Genomic DNA, 22884 nt, shown 5'->3' on the forward strand with positions numbered 1-22884 from the left:
TTAGTGGTCATGGTAGTGCCCTAAACACGATAGGTCGTGATTTAAATATTTATGTTATCAGGTATACGAATTTTTATGTAAATACGAAAAATAAGTTGCATGTGTGTTTTGAGGAAAAGTTTATGTAAATGCATGCTTTTATTAAGTGATGAATATAATGACATGTTTTTGAAGGAAGGGAGTTGGTTGAGACTAATGATGACATGATAATACGATGATATGTAAGATCAAGGCTCAGTGGATGGGTAATATTGTCGCTGATGTCCCCGCCACCGGGTACCACGGTTAAACATAAGAGGATCCATCCCCTAATACGATGATACGAAAGTCACAGCTGACGAACGAAATTCAAATTAAGAAAACGAACAAGTATATGTTGATATGTTATGAAATATTTATGCTTTAATAGACCATGATTATCCATACGATCTTGCAAGTTCATGAAATGTATTTTCATTATAGTACTTTTCACTGTTGCATGTTATGTATATGTACTTGCTATTAACATTACATGTGTGTTGAGTCTTTAGACTCACAAGGTGTGAATGATGTAGGTGAGCAGGTTGCTGAGGAGGCTGAAGGTACCGAATTCTTAGTAGGCAGGGCTGGATGTGCGCACATAACCCGATGATCATATTTTCCGCACATTACGTTTTTATGAGTTTAGAGTGGACATGAATATTTTTATATGCTGGTATAAACATGATGAAGATTTCCAGGATTTTTACTTATTTATCTTTATGAATATTTATGTTGGCGGGTTGACAAAATTTTAAACTGCAGTATTTTGATTGTCATTTGATTACGGTTATTTTAAAACGTGTGTTTCCAGTGGTCTTGCATGCATGCATTTAAATGGGCATTTCGTGTATTAGTTTTTTTTTTAAAAAGGCAAAAATTTGTGTGAGACGGTCTCACGAGTCGTATTTTGTGAGACAAATCTCTTATTTGGGTCATCAATGAAAAATATACTTTTTATGATAGAAGTATTACTTTTTATTGTGAATATCGGTTGGATTGACCCGTCTCATATATTAAGATTCGTGATATCGTCTCACAAAAGACATATTCAAAAAATAAAATTCTTAGCATTTTTAAGAAGTAGACGTTTCAGTTTTACTTGTTAATTTTGTGACATAGATCTTCAACCCGATTCAATGCATGAAAAAAATATTATTTTTTATGTTAGGTATGAATTTGATTGATCCGTCTTATGGATGTAGACTAATGAGATTTTTCATCGCACATTGTACTAGTTAGTCTATTCAAATTTTTTTGTCATATGTGATATGATAATTTAATATAAAATTTCAAAAAAAAATTTTAAGATATAAGATGATATACAAATTTAAAATAAGTTTTACGATTTTTTTTTTTTGGCCAAAGAGGTGTATTTTTTGTTATAAAAATATATCATGACCGCAAATTTGTTACAGCTAGCATAGATTTTACTATTTTAAGGATAAGAGTTTTCATTCTAAAAGGAGTCATTTTGTAATTTTTTAAACACTTTTTTAAATAAAAAAGGTTTTATAAAAAATTATATTTGGATATTTAAATTTATAAATAAAAATATATGCACAATCCGCGGCTGAAAGCAAACTCATCTCCACGTGTAATCCCTGTTCCTTGCGTTTGCTTTCCACCCTCCATTGTTCGCCGGCGGCGGCCTTCTAAATTCAGACTCCGGTGATGGCATTGGAACCGTTGGCGTCGGCGGCTCTCAACCTCAAGGACGCCATGAATTGGTGGGACGTAGTGAATGAATCGCCGGCTTGGCAGGATTCTATATTCCACGTTCTTGCTGCACTTTATGGGATTGTCGCCACTGTTGCTCTCGTAATTTTTTTCCTTTTCCTTTCTCGTGGAAGTTTCGATATTTTCCCAAATTGTTTGGCGATGGTCACTTTTATGACGTTTTGGTTTTGAACCTAATAAGTATTTGCTGTGAATGATTTGAAATTTTGAATTGCAGGCTTTTATACTTTTAAAGAGGATACTCATCCGCCGTGTTAGCTTAGTATAATTAATTATAAGGGAAAAACAGATAATCCCTTCTTTATTGAGCCGAAATGTTGGATCATAACGATAATAATTTAAATTGTTGGGCTTTTATCTCATGTTGTGCTTTCCCTTTTTGCATTATTCAAGAAAGAAATTAAATTTAACTTCAAATGTAATAAATTCCAATACGTTTTGTTAATTGATATCAAGGATGACCAATGCGTGTGGTCATTTATCTCGAGGAAGAATTTATTTTGGTTATTTTGTATTTTTTCTTTTAGAGAGGTAGGACAGGACTTGACATATCGTGCTTATACACACGGGAATTTATTCATTGCAAATTTGCAGGTACAATTGGTGAGGATACAATTTAGAGTACCCGAGTATGGTTGGACTACACAGAAAGTATTTCATTTCCTCAATTTCTTTGTCAATTCCGGTACTTCTCTTTTTTAATTTTTTCCCGTGAACTTCAATTCATGTTATTAAATTCTGTTATTATTGTTGTGAAGTTTTGGATAACTAGGTAGTATAATAATATTTTGTCTGCTCTGTTGTTGATTCAGTTCGATGCTTTGTTTTTGCTTTCCGTCGGAATATTCAGAGCCTGAATCCAGAGGTATCAGCTGTAATTCATGTTACTGCCAGTTTGTGTATGTGTTTTTCTTAATTGATTTAGTGTTTTGTTTTTGATAGATTATTCAACACATCCTACTTGATATGCCAAGTCTTGTGTTCTTCACAACATATGCATTATTGATATTGTTCTGGGCAGAAATTTATTACCAGGTCCGTTCTCTTCTCTGGCTACATACGATGCTTGGTTTTGCCACTCTGTTTTTAAATATATGGTGGTGTATTTTGACAGGCTCGTGCTGTATCTACTGATAGATTGAGGCCTAGTTTCTATATAATCAATGGTGTTGTGTATGCCACTCAGGTGAATGTTCTTGTCCATACATGATCCTTCAAGTTGCAGGAGTTCGATATTTGTGGGGAGAACATAGTTGTCAAGGACGCAAGGCCCACCGAGGTGCACAAGGGCCATGGAGCCCGAGGCGCGAGGTGTGCGGCTTACCGGAGCAAGACACACATTTTTATATTTTAAAAAATATATATTTATCTTACAATAAATATATTAAATATGAAATAATTATGTCACAATGTCACACAAAACAAAAAATAATTAATAAGTTCATAGTAATTAGTAACATGATTAAAATTCTTCAATCATCCAAATCAATTTCATTTTCTTTCATCGAATCATCAGAGTCCCCAGAACTTTCGGACTTGTTTTCTTCTTGTTCTTCATCATTTCTTTGATCATCATCAATTTTTTTTCAATTCATCCAAAATATGTGAAATCAGTCTTTCTGGTTGTTTTGGATGTAGTCATCCTCAGCTCGTTATTTTGTTCAGAACTCTCTTCTTCTGATTCCGACATTAGAGCGTTGGGTTGCTAGGGTTTTGGTTTGAGCTTTTTGTTTTAAACAAGTAATTAAAAAAAAATTCAATCAGGCTCGCTTACTTCCAAGGCTAGTCTAGGCAAGCGCTAGGCGCGCCTGGACCCTAGTCACAGGGTCCTCGCGAGAAGGCAAGAGGCGCTCGCCTTCGACAACTATGGGGGAGAAATATAGATTTGATGAAGAATTTTCTTCCTTTTTAAGTTTTCCATTTATTTTGCTTCTTAAGTGGAGTTTATGCCATCTTGTCTAATTTTTGGGATGGCAGTTTGAGATGATTTTCTTATGAATGATCCGATTCTTGTGAATTGAAACCTAATGTTGTTGCTGAAATCTCAAGATTTTCGAACTCGACTGAATAGTCTGCCAAAGTTTGATGCTGTGTGTAAATTATGGTGTGCTTTTTTGGACATTGGCTCAATGAATAGTGGGATTGTGGGGTTGGTTGCTGCACCAGCCATCTAAGCTATAGTGTTGATTGGATTGTAGTTGTTTTAGAATATTTGTGTGTGATTTGGAAACATTGTTTTGGTACGATTTGGAATAATAATCTACGTTGATTTGGAATCATAGTTTCTACCAATCTGTTTCAGGTAATTTTGTGGTTAATTTTGTGGTGGAAGCCAATTTCTTTGGTGATCATCCTGTCCAAGATGTTCTTTGCAGGTTCAAGTTTTAATTGTTTTTTAAGTGTATATGCCACAGTATTGTTAAGGCCTCCCTCTCGCTAAAGAAAGATGTCGACTTGCAGGTGTTTCTCTATTTGCAGCTCTAGGGTTTCTTCTTTATGGTGGAAGGTAAAAAATTTCCTGACCTTTGGCAATTGAGTGATGCTTGAACTGCGCTTCTATGCTTGTGATAGTTTGAAATGTGAAAGTGCATTTTAGTTGGGTTGAACAGTTACCTGCTTATGATATTGTTAATTAGTTTCAAATGCTCTGTTTTTCTTTCTTGTCAGTCATATGTGCCTGAATCATGTTGAAACAATTTATACTTATCTGTAGAATTTTGTTTTATGCATGTCAGTTCTTCTGTTGTATGGAATGTTCCGTAGTTTTGATTTAGTCTTACCTGTTTTGTCTTCAATTACAGGCTGTTTTTAATGTTGCAAAGATTCCCTGTAGAATCGAAAGGACGAAGCAAGAAGTTACAGGAGGTATGTGTCATATTAATAAAGATTTTCACAGGGGCAGTAATTGGTTGGGACAGTTCGATTTGATAGATTTTATTTAGTAAGATTAGGACCCTTTTTGTCAATTAGTCTGAAGATCACAGAATTTTACATTATAAAAACATAAATCAGCTTGAATTACATATTGAAGACCTTTAAAAATTTTCTGACAAATATTCAACTTAATTTATACGAATTTTTTGATAAGTACCTGAACGTATCAGATTGATTTGTATCCTCATATGTCAGTAAATATGAAATGATGTAATGAAACAGAGGTTTTACAGTTTAGTTGAATCTTATATTACATTAAAGTTTTTTTTTGAATTACTAGAGGGTAAGGCAGAATATAAAGTAGATTGGGATGTTTTTGGGGAATTAGCCTCTATAGATAGTTTAAGAGTGGCTGGAGATGGACAAGAGAGAGAAACTTGAATGCAAGGAGAAGCAGTGTGCCTCTGAGGTTGAAAGAGTGTTAGTGGAAGTGTTAGATATAGGTGGTTGCTATGGTCACTGGTAGCAGATGGGAGTGTGCAATTTTTAGTGGAAGTTGGGTTTGGAAAGGGAAATAAGGTTTGGTTCTCACGTATTTGGGATGCATGGTGTCTTTAATTTGTGTTTATTATTTTTTAGTTAAATTAATATTGATTATTTAAGTTCTACATTTTATGGCTATCATTTCTGTTCTTGATTTACGTTATAAAATCGATACTTGCTTTTAGTTGCATCTAGAACAGCTTCATACTTTGGTAGTTTTATATGCCAAATTAAAGAGTTGTATCTAGAGTTTGATTGGATAGAATACATGGTTCTCCACTCTACCCACTTGTAGTTTCTCATCTTTCTATTGTTTCGGTTTCGACTCATACTTTTCTACCTCTTATCATCTCAGGTTGGCTATGTGACTACAATATGCTTCACATGTTTCCTTCTTAGATGTATTATGGTAAGTTGTGCTTACTTGGAGTCTCTGTTGGTAATACATGTTTTCCTTGTTAGGTAATTATGAATGTTTATTAACTGACTGTTCAACTTGCAATATGGCAAATATAGCATTATAGTGTGTGTAGTTTTATAGATTTTACCATTTCCTTTGGCTTATTGTGCCTCCTGATTTGTATATTGATTCCATTTATGCTGTAATGAAGCTGTAAAGTACAAGGCGAAAGTTGTTTTTTATTTTTTATGCTTGCTAGATTAGAGTTTTTTCCACTTAGTTTTCTCTAATTTTCTCCTTTCCTATACCTAACTAGTTCTCTCTCTGTCTTCTCCACTGTAAAAGAAATCATTTTTATGCTTTCTCTATATATTACTATGGAAAGTAATAATAGGAGTAAGTATGAAAACCTAAAAGAAAATATCTTTGGTAACAGACTATGAAACGTCTGCCCATTTTATCGCTTTAAAAGTACTAGAAATTTTTTTTTTCTCTAACTTTAATATAAATCGTCTACTGTTTTATCAAACCTAAAAAGCAATAATTTGAAAAGTATAGCCCATACTAAATCTCTCAAAAGCCTCTCAAAAAGCATAAATAACTAATCTTAAAATCCCTTAACGTAAATCATGAGTCGTAAATCATAATGCGGAAAAAGTAGAAGCGCTGGTCCTCGGGTTGTGTGCGCCATCAGTCCAGTAGAATCACCCATCAAGACCTGCATCAAACTCACCTGCATCCATCACACCTAGTGAGTCTAAAGACTCAACACACTATAATCTTTATAACGAGTAATACGTAATACAGTCAACATATAACCGTGAAAAGTAATTGTACTTAAAATATCGTTTTCATGAAGATGCATAAACTTCAAACATGAACATTTTCGTAAAATACTTTTTCATGATGCATAAACTTTAAATAAAAATATCTTCATAATGATGCATCAATTTTAAACATAAACATTTTCATGACATGCATAAACAAACCTTAATCTTTTTTTCTTTTTCCTCGACATGACATAAAACCTTCAACATGATAATAAACATTTTCCTTTTCTTTTTCCTTTGTTGAATTCAGATCGTTAATTGTGACTTTCCTCAACATGACATGACATGACAATGGATCCATCTACATATAACCACAGTACTGGGCGGCGGGGACATCAGCGACACTCTCACCCGTCAACTGAGCCTTGGTCTATCCTCTTTTGAATAGAAATACGATCGTCGGGGCTCCCTCTGGGGCCTTCTCCCATAAATGGGCTCCCTCTGGGGTTTTCTCCCCTCGCGACATTCCCATTCTTACCTCAAACCTCATAACCTCATATTCGCAACAATGGAAACACGATTGTCGGGCTCCCACTGGGAGCATCACCCTCACGACGTCGCCATCATTAACCAATTAGTCACAATCACTTCACTTCTTTCAACATCTTTCATTCACATCACTTTATAAAAATCATGAGTAACATAACATTTTTCATTTTTAAACCAAGCATGCAACATGTATTTTAAATGTCTCCTCAAATCATAAAAATCTTAGACATTTAAAAATCATAATTAAATCATGAGAAATTCATAAACATATAAAAATAATCATATTTTCATAAAAACAGCATTTCGGGCACTGCCATGACCTTTACTAATTTCTCGGTGTAAAAAGACCGTTTTACCCCTGGACTCGACATTTTACGTTTACGACTTTTTTCTTGATTTAATGACTCTAACATGTCCCAAATAATTATTTAAGCTTACATGAATTTTTTTGTAATTTTATTTGGCTTAAAACTTATACTTTTTCAATTATCTTTATTTAATTGTTTTAACTGTGTTTTAATCCCGAAAAATACCAAACTTTAATATAAAATTCCTAAATTCTAAATTTAGTTTTTTATATTATTTTAGCCCTTATGGATCACGACTCGACCCCCGTGAGCCGTTTTTCAATTTTTCTTCTTTTTAAAACCCTAATTGACACCTAAACTTCGACCCCGAGCCATCTCTTAATTTTCACGAGTTACTCCCGAGCCATGTCGAACCAAAACTTGCCCAACATGCCCAAGTACCCTACTGGACTCTAAGTTCACCAAGACTTCACCCCAAAACCCGAAAACAAGCTGCCTCAAGCCCCACCATGTTCTGGCCGAGAGTTTAATGTGCATGACTCCTACGTTCTTGGTGTCTAGACCCTAACCCATGGCTTGACTCTCTAACCAGCCTCTCCAGCACTCGCCTAGGACCCTGAGGACTTGCCCTAACCCAGCCCACAAGCCCTGGGCCGAGCCCCTACCCTCTACCGATCGCACGAAGTCTGCACAAAAATTGTGCAGCTTCTCGGGTGGGAGTCCTTGCGTGCAAGGACTCCTCCCTGCCCCTTCCAGACCGAGTCCTAGCCATGCTAGGACTCTCCCCTGACTCAAGACAGCCCCTCGTCTAGCCCTAGCCCGAAGCCAAGGCCGAACCGTCGCCTCACTCATGAACCCGATCGCCCCACCTTGACAGCAGTAATCGCTTGTTCTAGTTTTCCTTGTTTTCCTTTGGTTTCTGTCGATTTGGTGTGTGTGTGGGACTTTTAAAACTCACGAATTCTTTACTGATCCAAGCCTAGTCATCATGGCAGCCCCTTTTCATAATTGAACAAATTTCATGCAACAAAACTCAAAAAAACGAAGGCAATACATGCTAAAATTTCGAGTTTCTGAAAAAGACATCATGTGCTTCATGCAACCAACAATTTAAATAAATAATATGACATGATGGATGAGAAAAGGAGATTAGGGTGTGCCTTTGCGTAATTTACGCTCGAATATCCGTTGACAACGAAGAACGGGACGCAAACGTTGGCTTGTTTCTTCTTGCTACCTACGAAATCCTCTCTAATATGATTGTGTGTGTTGTGCCGTGAAGTGTAGGGTTGGGAGAGAGAGTTTTCAGATTTAAAACTTGAGTGGCCGAGACTTGGTTTGCAAGGTAGACTAGGTTTTGATTTGATTTACAAATTAAATATTAAACTAATCACTAATCTAGACTTTAGGCCTAATAAGCCATTAAATTAGGCCCATTAGTCTATTTAGGATTTAAATAAAATATTAGCAATGTTTTTGTTTAATTAAATTTGTGAATTTATTAGCCGGGTTGCCAAAAAGTCCGATTTTTAATTGAAAAACCAACACCGATAAAGTTTACGTCCCGACGTATAAAATCACCTCAAAACCCTTTATTTTCAAAAATACTTAAAAGCATCGGCCATATTTTAAAATTTAAATAATTAAAAATAATCATTTAATAAAAATCATTTTCTATTTTCAGCCCTCGGTCTCCGTTTCTCGATCGTCACTTGAATAACCTTTTAAAAATACATTTTAGTGCAACCATGTAGAAAATATATTTTAAACATGTCAACATGCACAACATAATTAATTAATACAATTAAATCAAGAAATTAAAATACACGAAGAATTTAATAATTGCATGCATGTGGTTTGTATGAGCTTTAAAATTTTCGGGGCGTTACAGACTATTTCTTGTATTATTACATAATTACAAATGTGATGATTTTATTGGAAAGAATATATCGATTGATGACTTAATAACTAGAAATTATGGATTATAATTTTGCGGCGAATTACTCTAATTTTGTCACAATATCATTGCTGAAAGCTAGATCCCATGCAATTAACACAACTTTTGTACTATTGAAGAATGAAGTTGACTATGCCAATTGAAAGAGCAGACGCCTTTGGCATGGAACTTGTATTGCTTCAAGTGCTTTACCTTCTTTTTGAAAAGATTGTTTATACAATTATTTCGTATTTGATATCATTCATTTTTTCTCAACTAAAGAGATTATTTTCCCCATTATTAGAAAAGATCTTGAAACTATGGTTAGGGAACGAACAATCGGCTGAACCAAGAAGAATTTAATGATAATATGATATCTGTTTGTTCTCGTTTAATATTGTCTTCTATTATTAGACTCAAATATGAGTCTCTTGTGCTTTTGAAGCACAACAATTGACGCATCGTTCTATCTTTTTCACTGTTTTGTACCCTATCATTTTATCTTTCAACCCATTATTTAAAAACTATAATTAGTTCTGTCATGTGGTTATAAGTTTATGCTTTTCTACGTCATCAGAAAAGCATAAACTTATAACCACATGACAGGACTAATTATAGTTTTTAAATAATGGGTTGAAAGATAAAATGATAGGGTACAAAACTGTAAAATGATGTGAGATCTTGTTTTGTTGTTCCTGATGTAACTCGTAAGAAAACCATCTTTCTGATATTTTATATTTTTCTTATTATTTCATATAAGTGGAGGTAGAATTTGAAAAATGAAGTTATTGTATAACAAGCATGGATTATGAGCATTCAGTGTTCACTCTAGTGTGCCGTGGCTGTTAAATATGGTTATTTTCTAAATCCAATGCTTTTCTGGTGTCAAGTACCTTCAAATAAAGTGCTTTTTAATAGGAAACTAAGTGTGAGTGCGTCTGCGTGCCTTGGTTGTGGGAGGGTTTTATGTTTGTATTTTTATGTTCGAGCGTATCCCTGTAAAAGAATTATGAGGATTGAACTTAAAAATCAAAACAGCACAATATGAGTTCGAGATGTGCTTTATTTTGTCTAGTGCATCACCTTTTAAGATACATAGGCTGTTGCGAACTGCTGACATTTCTCAAGAACATGAGGAAAATATCCTGTACATAAATATTTAATGAATTCGAAGAATTTCATCTTCTAGGTATGATCTTGTGGCGCCTTAGAAAGTAAACACAATTTTTAATGTCTTGCATTATTTTAGAGAGATGAATCTTCCAAGGGAGCACCATTTAATTGTAAATTTTTGGAGAAGAAAATAAAGCCATCTGAGTTTTCCTAAAGGTCATGACATTTTAGTAATTATAAAACTCTTGAATTATTTATTTATAGGATTGAAGATGTTTATCGTGTCTGTTTGGGAGTTGTGCAGTAATTTATATTTTTCTATTTTTAAGCTATTCCGATTTGTTCTCTCTTGAAACAGGTGCTACCAATCATGACTTTTTATTTTTCTGGATAAACAAATGGGCAGACACTTGTTTTGCTTTCCCAAATGGGGCCATTATTTAGTCCAATCGTTATTATACTATGCTATTAAATTTTTTGTACGTGTAACTGCATTGTATGCATTATTTCTATGCATGTAACCAAAGCTCGTGTCATTTTCATCTTTTTTTATTTTTTTAATTTTAGTTTTGCCTTCTATCACCTCTGCCTACAGGTATGCTTTAATACATTTGAGGAAGCAGCAGATCTAGATGTTTTGGATCATCCTATTTTGAATTTTATATATTACCTGGTAAGGCTAAACGATCAGGTATTAGGATATAGTGGCATATCATACATGTGCTTAATTAGAATCGGGGTTTATACTTTATACAGCTCGACTAAATGATGCACTGAATTATCCTCTTTGGTACTCCATGCTCTTAATGCTCTGTTGTCATCTTTTATTATCGTATAATAAATGATTTTTGAATGGGTCTTTTCCTAACATATCCTGGAACAGCTTGTGTTTCCATGTTTACTAAGACAAGTGAGATGCCTAGTCTATAAAATGCTCTTGGATATGATGTTAATTTATATTTTCGAAAGACGCAGATAAGATTTGTTTAGCAAGGAATGATCATTCTGATTTTTGCACTATGACAATTTATTTCTATCTCGTGAAAGAAAATGTGTAGAAAGTCAAATAAGCCTCAGCCCTCAGTTATAGTATTCGTGAGATTTCGGTATTGTAGTGAAAATTACTTGAAGCAACCTATTCATATGCTTGAGTTTAGAATGTCGAAATTCTCAAATCTCAGTGACTAATGGTTTAAACAATATTGAAGGAAATGTAAAAAAAAAAAACTTACATGGTAGTGTGTGCGCTGTTGGAAATCATTCAAGATGATGTGCTATTGAGCAGGCACCAGAAACTGGGGCGCCTTGCATCCCAATTGTAGATAGTTTCATTGTGCAATCTATTTTTCCAACAAAAATCAAATTCACTCATCTTCTAAAACTTGAGAGGTTATAATCATTTCACTTTTATAAGAGATCCCAGTATCCTCTTTCTAGGTAGTGGAAATCAAAATTTAGGGACGTTAAGATGGCAGATAAGGAAACAAATAGCTGGGCATCACATCTATAATCTTGTGGAATAACACCAATCAAATCTTTATGTGATCTTAAATTTTTCAAACATTTGTGCGAGGCTTTGTACAAACTTGAAGAATTTAGTATGTACCCGAAAATCTATATTTAAAGCAAAACCCTAAATAGAGTAAAAATTATCTAGGAATGTTGATGAATGCTCCGCTTTAATATTATCACCAAAGTACTATCTTTGGACTCTTGCATGTTTTTCTTTGAGCTAGATAAAATTTCAACTATAACATGCCAATAAATCTGTTCACTTGCATGGTAACCACAACTTCAATAATCAAAATTTCCTGAAATGATCTTATTATATATTGATTCTCCATTTGTGAGTTAGTTTAGTTCAGGTTTTTATCTTGTTCTTAGCTGATTTTGATGATATAAATTGTTACGTCTTTTGTTTTGCAGCTAGTTGAAATCTTACCTTCATCACTTGTCCTCTTCATACTGAGGAAGTTACCACCAAAACGAGGGATTACCCAGTATCATCCTATCCGGTGATGGGGAAGCCAATATTGAATTGGTTCGATTGAAGTACAAGAGAAGATGTGTGAGCAGCTTCAAGAGTTTGTGAATGCCAGCTTAATCACACTTATTCTCGGGGTTTATACTTGTGTGAACTTCTGATCATGCGTCACATCTTTGAAATTGTAGATGTTTCGTGTCATTTGTTCAGACTGATTCTTCCCTTTTCTCCCCTTTTCTCCTCTTCCTCTGTTTTTAAATTTCTAGCATAATTACGTGCCGAATAATCATATAAATCGAGGAAAATAGGTATTGGTATGGAGTGTAAATTTGTTTTGTAGAGGGTTTGGATGGTGTTTTGACTGCCTAAACCCGTCATATCTTCGTATAAAAATTTCTTATTGTATAGAGCATTGGAAGTGAAAATCCACTTTTTTCCCATGTCTTTGTTTGAGTTTGACTGATTGTGTGGTTGAAAGAGCATAAATTCTTATGATGTATTTATCAAATAGGCTAGATATGCCAGAAATAGTAGCCTAGTTCCGGGGAGGTTACTGGTTTGCTAACCACTCCGTCATCGTACACACACAAAGACAAAAGAAAGCGCAAGGTCAAGATAGTAGAGCAGAAGATAAGAATGCTTGTGATAAATGAGATGAACGAGAGGCATACCTGCGGTTGGATGTGGAGTTTAAGGTAGGATGATGAGATGAAAGATGAGAATTGAAATCTGTTTCTTTTTTTTACTTTGTATCTGATAGCCTTATAACGTCTGCCCCACAAGTCTTCGTGTTGGACTGTTAGGTTTCGAGTTCATTTTAGGCCTCTTTTTTTAAAGTATGGCCAACTACACTTTTACTTATAACATGTGATCTTTTTAATTTAAGAAATTTAGACAATATTGTCGTGGATAAATACATGTTTAGTTAATGCAAGTATTTTGGGATGAGGGAATGATTGTTATGTTAATCCTCAGCAATTAAAATCTATTGAAGTAAAAGTCGAACTATTTGTTAGCCACAAAAGTTATCGCAAAGGCAGCAGCCATAGGCCTCCTCTCCTCTGAATCAGCTCCGGTGTAGTTTTTGTTGCCTAAAGACGGGGATATTTGGGAAAATAGATTTGGTCAAACTTTTTTTAAAAAAAATAACCCTCCCATGTAGTGAACAAATATAATACTGCAGGCTATTTTTTAAAAAAAAGTTTGACCAGGGTTATAAAACAAAACAACCCCCTAAAGACGATTAAATTTAACTGTTTTTCACATTTTAATATTGGATTGATCACGAATAAAATATTACATGATTCAAAGAAGATATTTTGATTTTGGTTTTAACTTCTAAATAATTTATTAGCTTCACAGCTTTTAATCTTTTTTTCATTCAGATTATGCTAATGGAAGAAATTTAAATTTAAGGAAATAAGTTCAATAGAAAATGATTATAAATATTGTACAACTAATATGATCCACCAAATGTAGATAGATTATGTATACTCTGAGTCACGACTCACGTGCTTATTATTAGTTGTCAAAATAAGCTTTTTTTGAAAAAGTTAGGTTACTCCAACTTATTTTAAAGATCTTTTTGGAATATCATGCACTAAATTTGAGACCTCTGTATTAAGTAACTTTTAACTAATTTGGTGAAATTTTATTTAAAATTACAATTATAAGTTAATTATATAACTTTTATTGACAAAAATAATTTTTTAATCTTCAATCATATCTTTATCAGTGTTTCAAAATTCAATCGTATGTTAATCAAAATTTTTAAATATTTAGATGATTATATCACTCTTAAAAAACATAAAAAATTAATTAATTAAAAATAACAAAAATTATATTTAGATATTTATTCAAATTGTATAAGCAAGATGCATTAGTAAATATAGCAGTATTTTATATTAAGTATTAAATAGTTTGTTAGGATCGATTGATATGGTAAAGTGTTTAGAAGAGAATGTTTAATAAACACTTTGCCTTTTTGAACTGAATATGAATCGGTTATATGAGAAACTGATCCTCAAATCTTATGTTTATATCGATCAGTCAACTATTAATAGTGCAGAATTAAACTGAATGATGTAATGAATATTTTGGCTAGAGTAATGCGATAACTGAATGAATAATAGATTTAAACACACGGATTTTTATCGATGTTCAGAGACTTCAAATCCTCCTATGTCATCTTTTCTATCTCAAGGACATGTTTTTCACTAAAAGAATTTTATTGTTTACAAAAAATTGTAATAACTCACTTCAGTTGGATTTATACAATGTCAAACTGAAACTCTTAGCTTTTTTTTTTAACTTATCAGTTGATAACTGATTAGCTCTAATAAGTAGCATGAATGCTACGAATAGATACAATGAAGTAAGAGCTAAAATGTGCGATTTGTAAATCGAATAAACTTGAGAATGTATCGCAACTGATAGTTATTCGTGGATAGTTCGTTCACCGTGTATCACCAACCTTTCTTCAACTGAATCCATAATCTATATATAGTCTTCGATTCCAACGGTCACATTGAATCCATCTAATGATTAATATATGTTGAATCGTCGTTTAATCCATGTAGATTCCTTTTTCTGACAGAGCTATGATGTATCAGGCTGTTATGTTTCATCTATTATGCTTTGGTACGGACTATTAATTTATCTGTTGAGATTCAAATTGCAACTAAGACGTGACTAGCTGATCAGGAGTCAAACTGGTCGACTGATAAGTTTAACTGGGTTATATCAGTTCTAACTGATGTCTTTTCAGTTTGAACACTTCAGCTCAGTTAGGTTATTTCAGCTCAGTTTTGCAAAGTGTTTAGTTCTGATCTTCAATCTGTTTAACGAAATTCGAATAATCAGTTTTACGAATTATTTGTATTTATAAGAACTTTAGTCTATTTACTTCATTTTTTAATCTATTTCAGTCCGATAAGTCTTTTTTAGTTTCGATATTAGTTGTGAACTTCCAGTTGCCTCAGTTGAGTTTGGTTCTTCAGTTTTGTTACCGATTTGTTTGTTAAACTCTGAAACTCATAAATCCCAACAATTTCTCCCTTTTCGGTGTTTGACAAAACTTAGATTTCTGAACTATTATATTGTTGATATCAACAGATTGTAGATAAAATAGTTCTTCAGGAATTTACAGATTCATACAAAGAATAAAAATGAACTTTTTCATTAATTTTGAAAGAGATAAGTACAGATTCATATAAAAATTCCAAAAACGAAAAGTTACAAGATTTATATGGACGCTCCTCAGACTGAATAACTGATGCAGGAGACTTGATCATATCTTTGCTTTCTTGTCCGTTGGTACTTTATCAGTTGAACTGTCTAGTTCCTTGCACTTCTTAGATTTCTCTATTGTCTTATTTTCTTCTTCCCCTTTTTTGTCAACACCCGGTACTCTAGAGAAGAGAAAGAATGATGAACTAACATGTGCAGATACTTCAACCAGCTTATTTTGTACAATGTCAATCTTCTCAGGTAAGTTTGAGTGTATAAAATCAATTATGTTGCTGAGTAGTTTCTGGGAGGAGAGCAATATAGAAATTTTAACTGTTTCTCTTTTTATTTTCTGAATTGATGAAAATCAGTAGATACATCCTTGGACAGCTTTTTTAAGTCTTTCATAGTAGTCCTTGAGTGTATTCAAACTTAAAGAATGTGGCAGTTGAGTTGATTTGACTTGAGATATGTTTGAACCAAGATTTATCATATTTGACAATATACTATCCAGCATCACGTCAGTTGCGAGTGGTAGTTCAGGGGATAAATCTTGAGATGTATCATTTGTTTTTCCTTTCTGACTGAATTCCACCACTGCTAACTGACCAGGACCAGCATCTTAGTCAATATTTTCTGCTACCTCATTGACCATCTCTTCTTGTACAAAATAACTCTAAGGATGATCCTGATGATCAGTTGAAGCACTTGGTGCCTCAGCAGTCTTCTTTTAAGAGATCATTTTTTGAGAGGCTTCGGAAATAAAGAAAGTCTCATGAACCACCAAACTAGTTGAGACCATTTCTAGAAAAACTAATGGTTCTTGAACTGTAATCTTTGCTTTATTCTAAGTAAGTTGTTTGGTTTCCAACGGAACTTCTTCAATTTGTACTATTGCTTCAGTTGTTGGGGCACTTTCTTCTTCGCAACAACAACATTAGCAGCTTGATCTTCCATGTCTCTTCATAGGTGTGGTTTTTTTACGTGTTTTATTGCATTAGTTTGTGTGTGTTTGCATTGTGCATGCGTACATTTCATTTACATTTTGTCCGTTTTCGAGTAAGCATATGCATTTGATCATTTCTCACGTGTACGTGACAAATTTGCAGGTAAAATGACCGGAAGACCGAAGTCGAAGCAAAAGGTGCAAAAATGGGCAGAACACAAGCCAATTTACAGAACATGTGGCGCTCGGGCGGTAATATTCTACCGCCCGAGCACGAGATTTTTCCTCCGAAGAAAAAAATGTCCAGAATATGTGGCGCTCGAGCGGTAATTTTATACCGCCCGGTGAATGCCACATTCCCCAAAAGAAGTTACAGAAGATGTGGCGCTCGAACGGTATTATTCTACCACCCGAGCGTCGATTATTTTTGGAAATAATCCTTGGCCGATTCCTTACCTTATGTTGTGGATGGGGATGATATGCAAAGGGGAGTTGGACGTTTTTAGGGGGATTCAAACCTATTTTCGCAGCCACCATAAGCTTGGGAAAGGTTTTGTGATTGGAGTGGAAGATTCGAAGATTTCCGAGCATCGTTTCTCGCATTTTCGTCACACATATTATTTCTAATCTAGTTTTTATCTTTTAAACATTGTTGTGTTTATTTTCACTATGAATTCTAGTAGCTAACTTTCACATATTTGTTGGGATTTAAGGGGATCCTATCCCGAACTCTGATTTAGTTAATTCATATTTCGGTTGTTGCGTTATTCTTGATTATACTACTGTTTTATCGTATTGTTAAAGTTTAGCTAACTTTAACAACGTTTTTATATTGCGAGTGAGTTAGAGAGAATAACTTGTGGGAGGAACGAGTAGTATAATCCGTGGATCTAAAATTTACATAGACATATGAAATTAGATACGCGCCGATAGTCATAGTCCTAAGGGTCGAAAACTAGGGGATTTCATAAATCGACATGCAATTCACTCTTGATAAATAATTAAATACATTTAATTACTTCAGTGAGTAGAATTAGTTTGGCATAGCTCGAGAGAGTGTGTTCAATTGAATAGGAAATCCTGTCGGAAGCATACAAACATTATCGAACAAATTAATAAATTAACGAGGGGTAGATGAACCGATATTCCCAACAAATTCATTTCTTATTGAATTTTAATCAATTATTTTAGATATTATATTTCATTATCTAATACTTGAATCATTTTATTTGCATGTTTATTTGATTACAGTAGCAATAAAACAATCATTCAAATTTTCGTTGCTGAAGATTTAATAACTGAAAATAATAATTGTCAAACACAGTCTCCAGTGGAACGATACTCGTACTCACGTACATTATACTATTACTTGACATCGTGCACTTGCGATTAAATTTTGAGCATACAAAATCATATTTTTATTGAGGATTTCACAGTGCAAGTTTTGCTCGATCAAGTTTTTGGTGCCGTTTCCGGGGACTGTTAATTCACAATTTTATTTTTAGTTATTTTCTTTAGTATTCTCTATTTTACTTTGTTTGACACCTTCGATTTCTTTACAGATATCTCGTCCAGTGCATGCCAAAGTCACTTGACGTGGAGCTTGAGCAGTTCGAACCTGAAATTGAAAGAACTTTCCGTAGGAGGAGACATCAGCAGAGACTGAAAGAACTGATGGAGAGGCACGAGAATGATCGTGAGGAGGAAATCGTGAAAATAGACATGTTGAGATGCCACGTCACATACCAATGCTAGAGTATAGCCACCCTTCTTTGGATGGTGCACGACCTAGCATTGTGAGGCCTATTGTGCGGGCAAATCACTTCGAAATCAAGCTAGCTATAATTCAGATGATTCAGAACACAGTCCAATTTGAAGGATCTGTAGCAGATGACCCAAACACGCACATCGCAGATTTTCTTGAAATCTGCGATACTTTTAAATTTAATGGAGTTTCTGATGATGCTGTTAGGCTGTGTTTATTTCCTTTCTCTTTACGTGATAAAGCTAAAGCATGGTTAAACTGTTTACCTGTAGGTTCGATCACTATATGGGAGGACATGGCCAAAGCATTTCTCATTAAATAATTTCCTCCATCAAAGACCATGAAGCTGCAGGCAGACATTACAGCATTTGCTCAATTCGATCAGGAGTCTTTATATGAGGCATGGGAACGCTTCAAAGATCTACTACGAAGATGCCCTCATCACGAACTGCCACTTGGGTTAGTCGTTCAAACATTTTATTATGGTTTGCGTACTCCTAACCGTACTATGATAGATGCTGCTGCTTGTGGAAACTTGTTGAGAAAAACTGCGGAAGAAGGATATGAGTTGTTGGAGGAGATGGCTGCTAGCAGTTATCATCCTCAATCTGACAGGAACAACCAGTGGAGAAGTGTAGGAGTTCATCAGGTAACTGATCTTTCTGCCATTACTGCACAACTTGATGTGTTGAATAGGAAACTGGACGGCTTGAACATGGGTGGCACAACTATGCGTCTTCAAGAGATATTCTGTGAGAAATGTGGAGGTGAACATTTTGTGAAGGACTGTCAAGATGACAATCCCTTCTATGTGCAAAATGAGGCACCAGTGAACCAAGTGGGAGTCCACAACCATCCGAGGAATGATCCGTACTCAACACATACAATCCTGGATGGAGGCAACATCCCAACTTCTCATGGGGTGGTCAAGGCAGTCAGAATCGACCACAAGGAGGACAACTATATGGGAAACAACCGATGTACAGATCTAATCCTCCTAGGGAACAAAAGTCCAACATAGAGCAGATGATGTCTAAATTTATCTCGTCCACTGAAACTAGACTCCAAAATCAAGACGAGTCAATAAAGGGGCTTGAGAATCAGATTGGACAGTTGGAAAAGATGATAGCAAGTAGAGAGCCGGGCACCTTGCCAAGTAACACAGAGACCAATCCAAAAGAGCAAGTGAAGGCCATCGAGTTGAAGAGTGGAAAGATCTTAGAGGCCAGAGGAACAGAAAAAACTCAAGCACATGATGAACAGACCGAGTCAGCAAAAGGTAAGTCTTCCAACTCAACACCAGCACCTACTGCACAATCTAAAATTGTTATTCCTCCACCTTTTCCTGTATCATTAAAAAAGGCAAAACTTGATGCACAATTCGGTAAGTTTCTTGAGGTATTCAAAAAAATTTCATATCAATATTCCTTTTGCCGATGTTTTGATGCAAATGCCTAGTTATGCTAAATTTTTGAAAGACATATTAGCTAACAAGAGGAAGTTGGAGGATCACATGACGGTGAACTTAACGAAAAATTGCTCTGCTTTGGTGCAAAACAAAATCCCACCGAAATTAAAAGATCCAGGGAGTTTTTCTATTCCTTGCATGATTGGTGATGTTGTTTTTCACAAGGCTTTATGTGATATTGGTGCAAGTATTAATCTTATGCCTTTATCTGTATTTAGGAAGCTCGGATTGGGAGAATCTAAACCAACATGGATGTCCTTGCAACTAGCAGACAGATATGTCAAATACCCGCGAGGGGTCATAGAGGAAGTCTTGGTAAAGGTGGAAAAATTCATATTTCCTGCAGATTTTGTGGTACTTGATATGGAGGAGGATGTGGAGATGCCCTTGATTTTGGGGAGACCACTCCTAGCAACTGGCATGGCCCTAATTGATGTGCAAGAAGGGAAGCTGAGATTGAAAGTGGGAGAAGAGGAGATCACTTTCAATGTTTTTAATGCACTCAAGCACACACTGCACTCTGATAGTTGTTATAGGATTTATGCTTTTGATGCTCTTGTGCCCAACTATGTGCAGGGTGCTATTGGAGATCCTTTGGAAGCCACTCTCACTACTGAACTGAGAGAAGATGAACTGGACGAAGAGAGAGCTGAAATAGTGGCATACCTCAATGCCAACCAACCATGGAAGAGGCCAATAAGGATGAGATTAGAAGACTTGGGAGATCGAAGATACTTGATCCCTCAGAAGTCAAGCTTGGAGGAGCCACTGACGCTTGAGCTCAAACCATTGCCTCCACACCTAAAGTACGTATACTTAGGTGAGAATAACACTTTACCTGTCATTATTTCTACTGCTTTGACAGGTGTGATGGAGGACAAACTGTTGGAAGTGTTGAAAGCGCACAAGAGGGCTTTTGCGTGGAAGGTGGCAGACATAAAAGGTATCAACCTATCAGTCTGCATGTACAAGATCTTGATGGAAGACGAGTACTCACCTCTTGTGCAACTTCAGAGAAGATTAAATCCAAAGATGCAAGAGATAGTAAAAGCAGAGACTATCAAACTCCTTGATGCAGGTATTATCTATCCTATATCTGATAGTGCATGGGTAAGTCCTGTCAAGTGTGTGCTGAAAAAAGGTGGGATTACTATGATCACAAATGAAAAAAAATGAATTAATACCCACTAGGACAGTTACGGGATGGCGTGTGTGCATTGACTATAGGAAATTAAATGGTGCCACCCGTAAGGACCAATTTCCTCTACCTTTTATTGAACAGATGTTGGAAAGACTAGCAGGGCATGAGTTTTAATGTTTTCTAGATTGGTATTCGGGGTATAATCAAATTACTATTGCACCTGAGGATCAAGAGAAACCACTTTCACTTGTCCTTATGGAACTTTTGATTTCCGCCGTATGCCTTTTGGTCTGTGTAATGCCCCTGCTACGTTTCAACGTTGCATGACTGCTATATTCCATGATATGATTGAAACCTTTCTTGAAATATATATGGATGACTTTTCTATCTTTGGTGCAATGTTCGATGAATGTCTGCAGAATCTGAGAACCGTGTTGAAGAGGTACGAGGAGACGAACCTGGTGCTTAATTGGGAGAAGTGCCACTTCATGGTACAAGAGGGAATTTTGTTAGGGCACAAGGTTTTGGAACAAGGGATTGGGGTGGACAAAGCTAAAATAGAAGTCATAAAGAACCTACCACCACCAGCCTCAGTAAAGGGAGTTAGAAGTTTTTTAGGCCACGCCGGTTTTTATAGGCGGTTTATCAAATATTTTTCAAAAATTGCCAAACCTTTATCTTCCTTACTTATTAAAGATGTGCCTTTTGATTTCAATTCTGATTGTTTACAGGCTTACGAGGATTTGAAGAAGCGTTTGGTGACGGCTCCTGTCTTGGTGGCACCAGATTGAGATCTGTCCTTCGAGATCATGTGCGATGCCAGTGATACTGCGGTGGGGGTTGTGCTTGGCCAGTGTCAAAACAAGGTATTTCATACAATTTACTACGCAAGTAAGACCTTTGACGAGGCTCAATTGAATTATGCAACAAATGAAAAGGAATTGCTTGCAGTAGTATTCGCGCTTGATAAATTTCACTCGTACCTTGTTTTGTCCAAAGTAATTGTTTACACAGATCACTCTGCATTAAAATATTTGCTTGCTAAAAAAGATGACAAGCCACGCCTACTTATGTGGATTTTATTGTTGCAAGAATTTGATTTAGAAATAAAAGATAAGAAGGGTGTCGAGAATGTAGTCGCGGATCACCTGTCTAGGTTGGAGCTGATTAGTAATGATTGTGTAGATCATTCTATAAATGATTGGTTTCCTGATGAGCAGCTATTTGAGGTGAGACATTGTCTTTGGTATGCAAATTTTGCTAACTTTCTTGTCACAGGCACACCCCAACAAATCTATCGTTTCACCAACAAATAATTTTTTTTCTGACGTGAAGCATTATTTTTGGGAGGAACCATTCTTGTTTAAGATTTGTGCAGATGCCATGATAAGAAGGTGTGTTGCAGAGGAAGAGTTTGGTCAAATTCTCAACCATTGCCACGACCGTGAGGTAGGTGGTATTTTGGACCAACAAGGACGGCATCGAAGGTACTTGAATGTGGATTTTATTGGCCAACCCTTTTTAAAGATGCTCGTTCTTATGTGCTAGCATGTGATAGATGCCAACGGACAAGTAACATCTCTAACCGTCATGAAATGCCTTTGAATAATATCATTGAGTGTGAGATTTTTGATGTGTGGGGAATAGACTTCATGGGACCGTTTCCCAGCTCTTTCACAAAAAATATATTTTGGTGGCGGTCGACTATGTGTCTAAGTGGGTAGAGGCAGAAGCATATGCCACTAATGATGCTCAAGTGGTCCTGAAATTTTTAAAGAAAAATATTTTTAACAGGTTTGGGACACCACGAGCAATCATTAGTGATGGTGGCACCCATTTTTGCAACACACTCTTTGAAAAACTTTTAAGCAAATATGGTGTCACACATAAGATATCTACTCCCTATCACCCCCAAACGAATGGTCAAGTGGAAGGGTCTAACCGAGAAATCAAGCGGATTTTAGAAAAAGTGGTAGGTGTCAGTCGAAAAGATTGGTCTGTAAGGTTAGATGATGCTCTTTAGGCATATAGGACTGCATTCAAAACACCTATAGACACTATACCATATAGACTACTGTTTGGTAAAGCGTGTCATTTACCT

The 22884-nt window shown here is 35.5% G+C and overlaps 1 protein-coding gene, 1 long non-coding RNA gene and 1 other non-coding gene across 4 annotated transcripts; 1 reads left to right on the forward strand and 2 right to left on the reverse strand.

Annotated features, from left to right (window-relative positions):
* The first annotated feature begins 1568 nt into the window (after positions 1-1568).
* On the forward strand, positions 1569-12675 carry LOC140830923 (tobamovirus multiplication protein 3-like). Its single transcript, XM_073194504.1, has 11 exons — positions 1569-1839; positions 2353-2443; positions 2571-2623; positions 2701-2793; positions 2873-2944; positions 4061-4133; positions 4219-4264; positions 4560-4623; positions 5531-5584; positions 10847-10924; positions 12178-12675. Exons 1-11 carry the CDS (start codon positions 1693-1695, stop codon positions 12268-12270), a joined length of 864 nt encoding a protein of 287 aa, XP_073050605.1. The 5' UTR covers positions 1569-1692; the 3' UTR covers positions 12271-12675.
* LOC140830924 (uncharacterized) lies at positions 3171-13048 on the reverse strand. 2 transcript variants are annotated; one of them, XR_012117712.1, is made up of 3 exons: positions 12907-13048; positions 11484-11591; positions 3171-3481 (listed from the first exon to the last, which is right to left on the reverse strand). It is a non-coding gene; the product is annotated as an uncharacterized lncRNA (long non-coding RNA). The 2 variants fall into 2 exon arrangements; XR_012117711.1 differs by lacking the exon at positions 12907-13048 and having other exon boundaries at positions 11484-12171.
* Positions 13049-18518: 5470 nt separating this feature from the next.
* Positions 18519-18624, reverse strand: LOC140831251 (small nucleolar RNA R71). The gene has a single exon (XR_012117827.1). It is a non-coding gene; the product is annotated as a small nucleolar RNA R71 (small nucleolar RNA).
* Positions 18625-22884: the final 4260 nt, after the last annotated feature.

Source organism: Primulina eburnea, chromosome 4 (genome assembly GCF_022965805.1).
Source record: "Primulina eburnea isolate SZY01 chromosome 4, ASM2296580v1, whole genome shotgun sequence".
Taxonomy (NCBI): domain Eukaryota; kingdom Viridiplantae; phylum Streptophyta; class Magnoliopsida; order Lamiales; family Gesneriaceae; genus Primulina; species Primulina eburnea.

What these genes read in the sequence shown, in the direction of transcription:
- LOC140830923 (XM_073194504.1), top strand. Translation starts at nt 1,693, where the DNA reads ATGGCATTGGAACCGTTGGCGTCGGCGGCTCTCAACCTCAAGGACGCC. An exon ending in TTGTCGCCACTGTTGCTCTC is followed by an intron (nt 1,840 to 2,352) that starts GTAATTTTTTTC and finishes GCAAATTTGCAG; the next exon opens with GTACAATTGGTGAGGATACA. An exon ending in TTCAGAGCCTGAATCCAGAG is followed by an intron (nt 2,624 to 2,700) that starts GTATCAGCTGTA and finishes TGTTTTTGATAG; the next exon opens with ATTATTCAACACATCCTACT.